The sequence below is a fragment of the Anopheles ziemanni genome, chromosome 3 (genome assembly GCF_943734765.1).
Source record: "Anopheles ziemanni chromosome 3, idAnoZiCoDA_A2_x.2, whole genome shotgun sequence".
NCBI classification, from domain to species: Eukaryota; Metazoa; Arthropoda; class Insecta; order Diptera; family Culicidae; genus Anopheles; species Anopheles ziemanni.
This window is the reverse complement of record NC_080706.1, coordinates 83,008,990-83,018,802: the sequence shown is the minus strand read 5'-3', so window position 1 is coordinate 83,018,802 and position 9,813 is coordinate 83,008,990. Positions and strand designations below refer to the sequence as shown.

Here is a 9,813-nt window from a genome sequence, read left to right as displayed (position 1 = left end):
TCGCCAACGGAAATCGTATTAACATTTTCCCGGACGCCGAACCGCGTGGCCAATCGCAAGCGTGACGAGTCCACTTCATTAGGATGAATAATTGACTTTCGCTGTAAATTGTGGTCATTATTTATTTATTCATATCATTCCATCCGGGCACGGTGGAAAGCGTTCGAAGCGAGGATGAGGACGGCACCGTTTAAATTATGATCCGACGTGGTCTGATTAGTGCGGGAAAAGTGCAATCTGCATGCAACAGAGTGCGTTTTTCGGAAGATGAACGCGCATACTTCTGACGCCTGGAGGGAGGTTTATGAATTTTGCGGCTCGCGATGGAGACATGCATTATGCATGCAATCACGGTTGGGTTTGGTTTTTTCTTCTCGGCTCTGCGATTTGAATGATAGATGATTAATCCCGGCCCATGGCGGGGAATCGGAAAAGTTAGACCACGATTTAGTTGTTGAGCTTAGATTTATTATTCTAATTGTGTGGTTCACTCGGGCGGCAGCCACACGAGCAGAAGCGGTTTTTGATCCACAACATCGGGATGAACACGTGCCACGGCTATCTAATGCGTAAAAGAATCCGTTGTGAAGGGTACTTATGGGATCATTAATCATAATTATTTGGTGTCAATTTGAAAACCCAATAAATTTATTAAAAGCTTACCCCAAATCTTCTTCAAATTGACATTCTGTATTAATAGCATATTCAAACCAGTGCTTTAAATCAGGGGTCGGCAAAGTCTGGCCCGCAAACTGATTTTATTCGGCTCGTAAGAAAATGTGAGTGCTTCATACTAAAACACATCTCAATTTTCATCGGATTTGTTCATGTTCATTCCCAAAAATGAAGATTAAAATGTTTTACGAGGTGTTGTATGTTGAAATATCAAAAGCAATATTCAACGAAAATAAGAATCAAAACGTTGAAAAAAGTTTAATTATTAAATTTCAAATATTTTATCTTTAACCAAATTGTATGTTACTTTACTTTTCAGAAAGTTGACACTCCATTCAAAAGATTACCACTTTGAAAATATTAAAACATAGTTTGTAGTATCCTACCCACACTTTCGGCTTATTTTTAATCATCTGGCGTTTTTTAAGAAAGGTATGAAGACGTCTGCTTGAAATTCATCGAATCGTAACGAGATTGTAAAGGTTTATACAAATTTTATAAAGCTGATCAAACAAATGGTCTCTGAACTTTGTTTATTAACCATTAGAGCAGTAGAGCTCCATTTTGATGAAGATATTCAACGTAATCAACTTCGGGAAAACGACTACGGGAACATTGTGTTTTCCTTTATGGCTACGCATCACCGCGTAAAGCAGCATACCTCACCAAATTAGCATTCGCTTCCCAGTCAGCATTCCGGTGACGGCTGCAGAATCACCTGCCTGGAAGTGTGTTATTTTATCATTTATTTACAAACGGTTGAAACAATCTTGAGACAGCGCTCGCTCGGAAGGTCGAGCGATGAGTTTTCCGTACCTAAAGTACCCTTCCTGGCACCGCTGCGGCCAGAAACTAGTAGTATCAGATTTTATTACACCAATTCCAGCTCGCACAATTTCGGCCCCGCGCCATAAACAATGAACCAATCTGTGCGTTTTCCGAAAAACACCGTGCGCGATAATGAAATAAAGTATTTATTTTTCCATCTGCCACTCTCGGGGGGGGGGGGGGGGGGGGGGGGGAACGCAGCACCTGGCGGGGCGTGTTTGGCGACGGGAAATTGCAGCAAATTTTCCACACGGCAGCATACTCCGGCTTAAAGCTACGCAAGCAGCGAAGCTTGAAGGGTGCTTTTCTTCTAACCGAGCGATGGAAAAACAAAACAAAAACCCCGGAAACCGAGCAAGCGCTGATCGTGTGTTTGTGCGGAACGCTGAGATAGCGGCAAACATAGCACGCCGTGAATAAATCAAAACACACCGAATAACTTGCGTCGCGTGCGCCATTTTTGGAGCACCCGGCTCCCGGGGAAGAAAACGGAGCAAAACGCTCGTCGTCCGAGGGCGATGCGGATTGTTTTTCCGTTGGTTTTCTCTATCTCCGGGTCGCTTGCCAATTGCTACTGTGTATGTCTGTGTGTGCGTGTGTCTTCTCGTTTGTGTGCCTTGGGTATGATCTGTGTATTCATGTGTATTTCTCGTCCGTTTTTTTTCCTTCACAGCGTTCTCTGAAGCGTTCGTTCGGCGGAGCCGGGAGTCGGATCAAAAGAAAAGGAAGCCATAAAATAGAAAGCATCACCCGAAATTCCACCGGGACCGTGCTGCAATCGGAAGCAACCGTGTGCGGTCGAAGGACTCGTGCGAATCGACACCGAATTTTCCGCCAGCCGGTTCAGATGGAAACCAAACCACGACAGAGTGGGCCACTAGCAAGAAACAACCAACAACTTCTGGTGGAAGAAAGAGATTTGCTTTCCTTCCCAACCGTACGGCAAAAGGGGCAAAGGCAGACCGGTGAGGCGGGTTTGTGGCTGCTTAAAAGCAGTCCGATCTCTCGAGAGATTTTCCTAGCGGCAGCTCGCAGCACATTAATGATGAATGCGATACGCCGAACAGCGTACGAATCCCGGAAGCAGGATCTTCAGAGGCTAAGTCTTTGATTTCGAGCTCGAGTCATAGTCGTCGTTGTCGGGAAACTTTCCCTCCCACCCCCTTCGCCGGTCAGTGGTTTTCCCCGGCACTAATGGCATGCGGGTGCGACGGTGCGGAAATGGAAAATGGAGAACAACCGAAAAGGAAATCGGAACTGTGAGGGTCCACCGTGTATGCACTTTCGTGAGTGGAATCGTTGGCGACGGCGTTGCTTTTCACGAGATTTTGCGTGGACCGGAGATCGCATATTGTGTAGAGTGCAGCGAGGAAAAGCGCTCGCGCTTGAAACGAAAAGAAAGTAGCAGCCAGCGGGCAAAAGAAAAACCTCAAGTAGCAAGCGATGCAATTGCAGTGGAGCAAGATTTTAACTTCCGTCTTTGAAGCGGGTTTCGTTCAATGGGGATTCATTTCTTCTCTTCCAGGTCCGAGCCGTTCCGTGTAAGAGTGGTCGGAAGTGCATCCGGAGCAAATTAGTGTCCATCGAGGCGTGTGTTTCTTGCACCGGGCAAGTGCAAGTGCGAGTGAAGTGCAGTTTCGGCAAGAGGAATCGATATTAAATTGTGTAACCGACCCGCGCCCGGAGATTCCGCTCGTGCGCCTCTGAAGATGTAGAAAAGTGGCCGTGCTCGGCGGGAGAAAGTGCCGTATATGTGTATGTGTGTGTGAGAGCACAAAAGCAGAGCGAGAAAAAAAGGAAAGCAAAGTGCAACCGGCCCGAATGAAGCGTCGCGTTACGATCGTGTACAATCCGGTGCAACCGGTGCAGCAGCAACATGGACGCCGGGTTGGCCAGCACGGTTCCCGTTGGGACCAGTCGCTTTCGGTGCAGGCGTACTCGTCGAACGTTATTCCATCAGCATTAGCATCCCCATCCTCGCCCTCCCCCTCCTCATCGTCCTCCCCGTCGAGTGTGATTAGCTCGCTTTGTCTGTCCTGCATGGCATCGTCGGGCTCACCATCGTCATCATCATCACCGTTTAGATTTTCATCCACCTCATCATCGTCCCCGGCGTCCGTGTCGTCCTTCGCGTGCCAAAGGTGCTGCTCAATATCATCCATTTTGAAATCGTCGTCGTCGCCGTCGCCGTCGTCGTCGTTGAGTGCCTCAGAAAAAGCAGCACAAATTGAAGATGCTCTTAATAATAACCACCACCATCACCATCACCATCATCAGCACATTCAGCAGCATAATCACCACCAGCATAAGGAAGCGAGCGGAGGAAATTGCTGCTCGGGCTCGCTCGAATGCATCCGGCATCCGGCGAGGAAAGGCGCCGCGGCCAGCGTCCAGCCGGCGGGACCGACGGTTACCAATGTCACCGGGACGTCGTCGACCGACGGCGCGACGGACCGGCACGACTGGTGCCGGTTTCTGGTCGTCGGGCTAATTGCGGCCCTGTGCTATCTGAACGGCATCCAGGGCGACTTCGTGCACGACGACATCCCCGCCATCACGCTCAACAAGGACGTGCTCGGCCTCAGCCCGATGGCGCAGGTGTTCCGGAACGATTTCTGGGGCACGCCGATGGCCGACCTGAGCAGCCATAAATCATACCGACCGCTGACCACGCTGACGTTTCGGTAAGTTTGATTAATTATTTTCGCACGAAAGACCCGAACCATCCCCGCCACCGCTCCACCGGGGCCGGGGGGTAAGTTTTGAAGTTTCGCACGCGCTTCCAACTTTCCGCCAAGACACGGGCCTTGTTGGTTGAATGCGCAAAGTTCTGGCCCTGCTGCAAAACCCAGGATTAAACATCTACGAGACTACACCCTATATGAGTGTGTTTTTCTTTCCTACGCTCAATTTTGTTTCAAGGCTGACCGAAGAACAGTGTCCGGAAGATAATGCTAACCCCTTGTGTTGGGAGCGGTCGAGGAAAATTAAAAAGATCAAACAATATCCTCCCGTCCGCAAACGACGTGAAAAGTGTGGGAGCCTTCCTTTCCGAGCTGCTGGTTTATTTCAACCATTCCTGGTGAAACGGGTTCCAGCACCAGCTTGACCCTCGACCGGTGGAACCATTTATCAAACATTTTGCGACACCTTGGGTTGCGTCGCCTTTTCCATTTTTCGTCATGGTTCTAGTTTCTTACTTTTCTTTGTTTTTTTTTATAACACTCGCCATTTTGTGCGCTATTATCACCAAATGTGGGAAGTAGTTTTTGAACACGTGCGAGGTGAAACATTTTTCTTGAAAGGTGAATACATTTTACGTGTTTCGCAGTCTCGCAGTGGTTTTGGGGTATATAGTTCGAAAAAATTAATATGCTAAATAGGTTGCAATATTTTTGAAACCTATTTCAATCTTAAATAGGGTAACGGAACCAATAGTGGCGCATTAGGCCATGTAACTAACAGTATGATATAATTAATACAGTGCCAAGAACACACTATTTTACAGATTTATACCAATTATGACCGAATCACGATTCAATTCTGAAAAACATTTATTTTTGTGTTTTGCAATGAAAAATTAACAAAAAAGCGTATATTTCTTCCTAGTCGGTTGTTCCTATCATGATGGTATGGTTCTTATAGTTCTATAACTGAATATATTTTGACTGTGTTTGTTATATATTTTGTTTAAAGCTTATTTTAAACAGAACGGCAACATTACTCTTAGACCAATGCATTGGACTCATAGACCTCTCATAGACCAATGCATTTTACAGTGATTAGCCTTAAGGAAATCATGACATTGGTATGTCATTTTCTTAAATTCTTAAGAAATCCAGCATATTAGTACAACCTGATAGAAAAATATTAATTTTGGAAATTTAATTTATTACGGAATGGAAAGGTTAATCTTTTGAACACTCTTCATAGAACTAGGATTTTATTGCCCTACGACCGCTATTACCAGCACCACTATGGAAGTTGTTAAGTGAGGCCAATTTTTTTTAGGCGTTTACCGTAGACCAGTAAAAGATTGTTCGGTAATTGATTTATGTTAAAAGTTTTCAAGGTTTCGTTGCATCTATCTAGGTTTTATATTTTTTCACATATTCTTCACAATCATTATTCAGATGGTTAGAGTTGCTTTATTCCTACACTTGCATTCCTCTAGTTATCAATTATGTTATTTGTCGAGACGACGTGTAGAACATGTTCTTGTTTTGTATACTGTAGACGTCTGGCCATTGAGTAAAATTTATTTTCAATCAATGGTATCTTAAGAATAATCTAATCAGAAAAGTGTATGTGCACAACTAACCGAAGCGCTTCAAATAACTTAAAAATGGTTGTTATCTCTCTTATTGTTTTCTGAGATATTAGGTTTGCTACCAAAGCTATAAACTATCTTTATCTTTAATCGCAGTTGAATGAAACGCTTGCGTTCTTCATCGATAATAATGAGTTGAAGAAAGAACATTCCGATTCGTTCAATCCCGTGATACGCAGCATGTGTTATTCCATGTTCATGCAATAGTTGAGACCACACTCTGGAAGTGGAGTTGTATGTGGCTTTGATTGCACTTGAACCAATCATAAACCATGCCGTACGGCCGTTGGAAATATGCTTGACAAATAAGTAAACATTTTTATGTGCCATTTGACCATTCGAGATCCGGCTCTTCGTTCGCCTTGGTTTCCCATCGACATGGCTGAACGGGAAATTCCCTGCTGAGGTAGTTTGCACATCTCTCAAGCGCCATTCCTCGGCAGTGCTGAGGGTGGTGTGATGAGACTGCACAATTTCCTGCCGGAGCAGCATCTCCGTCTTGCGTTCCGACGTACTCGATTTGATTGGAGCTGATTGCGATCTCAGTATGTGTTCCCGTGCGTGTACCCTACCCACAAGATTCTCATCTCTCACGTTCCGCTCCCCCTGGGGAAGCGTATCGTCGGTCCCTTTTCCCCGGCAGCTTTGTGCATTTTCCTTTTTTCCACTCTCCTTCCGGTGTATGGATTTCACCCGGAGGCATTCGTCGAAGGCGGAAGTTATGCGATGCGGTCTGGCATGCTGTCATGTGCAGTTTGCGAAAGGAGCAGTTCACGCTGTCAAGCATCCCACCAAAGCGAAAGGAATGGGATGCAATGGTTTCCGGCACGGCAAGCATCATCCGTCGGTGGAGGCCAACAATCCTGTGGTAACGCTCTCTGTATGACTGAGAAAAGTGATCTTTTTCCTGTCCGGGTACCAGTGGGTCCAGTGAGCGGACAGCTTGGAGCAAAAAAGCCGGCAACGGTAACGTAATATTTTCCATAAATCTATCAGGTATGCAGATTATGCGAGTCAGACTCGACGTGCATTGTCCTTCAGTTTCGGTGACTGACGTGAATGTTTGTCTCGCTGGAGGTCGACTATTTTTCATTAAAAAGTAATTCAATTTTAATTGAATTTATATTTTATCAAAAGAATGTTTTCGCAAAATTGAAATTTCATAACATCTCCAATATGAGAGTAAGTTCATGGATCTTAGGAAACCAAAACGAAATTTTAATAAATGTGCAAAACATTTTCTTTAAAACAACTGCGTGTGGATTATGTGCAAGATAGGTGAATAGTAATATTGCGGGGTTGGGTAACATGTTTCCACAATCTTGTTGGATAAAAATTAAGCCTTCATTACGGTTAAGCTGTGGAGCAATTTTCCGGTACGTGTTGCACATGGCTCCGAACATGGCACCCATTATCCAATCCAATGTGCCTCCAGGTAACACCGGTGTAAAAAGATTACTCGAGTCTAATTGGATTATGGAACTTTGGCTCCGGTCAATAAAAGAACCATTGCAAAACCGCCTGCAAAACACTCCGAAGCAGCTGGGCCGGAAACAATAAGACCGGTCCTGAGACGTAAGCCTCGAGAACAAGACGGATCATTAAAACTATATTTTCTGTGACCATTGCCGCAAAGGGGAGGGGGGAGAGGGGGTTCTTAGGGTGTTATATCTAGGTCCCTCGATTTGACTTTCCCTCAGGCCGGCACGTTGCTTGTTTGGTCCATTTGTGTGGTGTAGGCCACGGGGCCTATATTAATACTCAGCTGTTTAAGGTTTAAAACTTCCGCTCGATTTCTGCGCCGTAATTATTTTCAACTCTCCCCGGCCGAACGCACCGTTCCAGGTAGCATCCTAACCCGTCGGGTTAGGGACGAGCTCGAGCAGCCGGTGGTTTAATTACCGAACCCAAACACGGTCCAAAACGTTGTCTAACTTTGCCCAGAAACCACGTTATGGCGCTAGCGAGAGCCTATGATGGGGACCCGTCTACGGAGTTGATGTCTCGCACAGTGTGTTCTTTTCCAACGTTGAACGGGACCCTTTGACTTTGCCCGTGTTTTAACAATTTGTAATGATTGAACAAAATGAAATAGTTTTGTCGCAGTGCAAATTAAGAAGACATTCGGCCATCGAGATTAATGGATGGTTATTACGTTTGGCAACTTATTCATTTCAATTATATCAAGGCTAACATGTGAACTCGACACAAATGCCCTTTCAATTTTTGTTTTTCTATTGAAATTACGCTTCGCTTCGAACGAACGGATAAATGTACCGCTAAAAGCGGTTCAGAATATTTTAATTCTTTTTTTGTTCAACAATCGAATTATGCACATACTCTATTAGACGATGCCTTCTATCGATTTTGATAAAAAAAAAACCTTGTTCAAATGCAAATACTCCTAGTTTAGTGTTAGGCGGGACCCACTGTGCCCTTGAATGCCCCGTTTAGCTGTTCACCAAAAGTAGACCCTTTTTTCCTGTTCAATATTGAAATAACTGGCCCTGCCAACGGCATAACGGGCTAACGATACAAAACGATGGTGCTCCGGACCGGAGGGCCGAACCTTTTTCCGTGCGTTGGATAAAATAAACGTGAGTGGTGCTCGGAAAAGTGCAGCCCGCGCGTGGAAAAGTCACCGAAACCCCGGCTTGGCGCACGGTGCAGGAATTTTCCACCACCTTTGCCGGTAGGCCCACCCGTCTGTGTTTGTGTCATTTTAGCCATTTCATTAGGTTGGATAACGTTCGCCACATTCCCACCCTGAGATCCGGGGTGCGGGCTGGGCGTGTGTGCAAGACATCCTTTTTGCCTCATTTCATTTCGTTTACCGTACCGTACGCAGGCCGTTCGCGGCCACCAGTTTGCACGTCCGTCGGAACGCAAACACTTTTCGCATAATTTATAAATATGCATAAAAGCTTTCAGACTCTCAACCTTTTTTGGCACGCGGGGTGGGGGAGGCGCGGTGGTTTTGGTTTTGGGAGCGCTTGAGGGACGGATTGGTGTTGAAGTTGAAGGATTGAAAAGTGTAAAAGGTTCGCAAGGCTGGATGCGCTCTTGATGCCGCACTCGCACGCTCTCGGACATCCTTTTTCCGTTGGCGCATCGCGACCGAGGAGGGGCTTGAAGGACACTACGATGGTGGGCCGAATTTTAATGTGTGCCTACGGACATACACACACACACTCTCATACATGGTGCGGCTCGTCACCGAAGCGAACGGTACCGCCGATAATGGGGAAATGGTGTGACGCCCAAATTGGAGGCATTCGTGGGAAAGTCCCATTTATTCTCGGTCGGTCGGAAAGTGAAAATCGTGGTCAAAAATTATTATAATGAATGAGTTGCGAAATGAGCCAAGGACGAGGGCAACCGATGGAAACATGTTGGCTTTGTGTGTGTGAGTGTGTTTGTTTGTATGTAGCGGTCGGATGAAATATACAAATTGATGAAGTCAGCTGAATAATGCGACATGGAGAAAATTATTTTCATGCAAATGGAATCGTCCAGGCAGGTGAGTGAGCCTTCTTCCTGCCGGAACATAAATTTTGCATTCAATTTTCTCAAAATAATTGAATGAAAATATGCACTTCCCGAGAAATGTAATTTGCAACAATCCATCGGGACGATCAGCGATCAGAGAATAGTTAAGATATCGGTATAGTGATAGACCAAAGGAAGCTTAATTGGATACCCAATGTTGAGGAACAGTGAATTCTACTGTTTTTCAGTAGAGAGTTTTTTTACCAAACTGTTAGTATTAATCAGTACAATATATAAATATTGGTTTATTTTAGAAACATAGATTACGTTCTATGAGTTTCTACTGACCAAATTTATAAACTAGCTTTAACGTTTTATGATAAGACCGTAGGGAATATTTTATTCTTCTCTAGAACGACTTTTTCCAGCCCGGATTCAATTTATGTAGGTTCCTACTGTTTAGTGTATGCAGGTACTTTACTGTTTAAAAG

The 9,813-nt window shown here is 45.2% G+C and overlaps 1 protein-coding gene across 1 annotated transcript in view; it reads left to right on the top strand.

The window, feature by feature from the left end:
• Positions 1-3,324: 3,324 nt before the first annotated feature.
• Positions 3,325-9,813, top strand: part of LOC131285641 (protein O-mannosyl-transferase TMTC1-like) — a 63,796-nt gene continuing 57,307 nt past the window's right edge. The window contains exons 1-2 of the mRNA XM_058314499.1: positions 3,325-3,855; positions 3,946-4,187. Coding sequence (XP_058170482.1) covers positions 3,325-3,855; positions 3,946-4,187 — 773 coding nt within the window. The remainder of the gene's footprint in view (positions 3,856-3,945; positions 4,188-9,813) is intronic.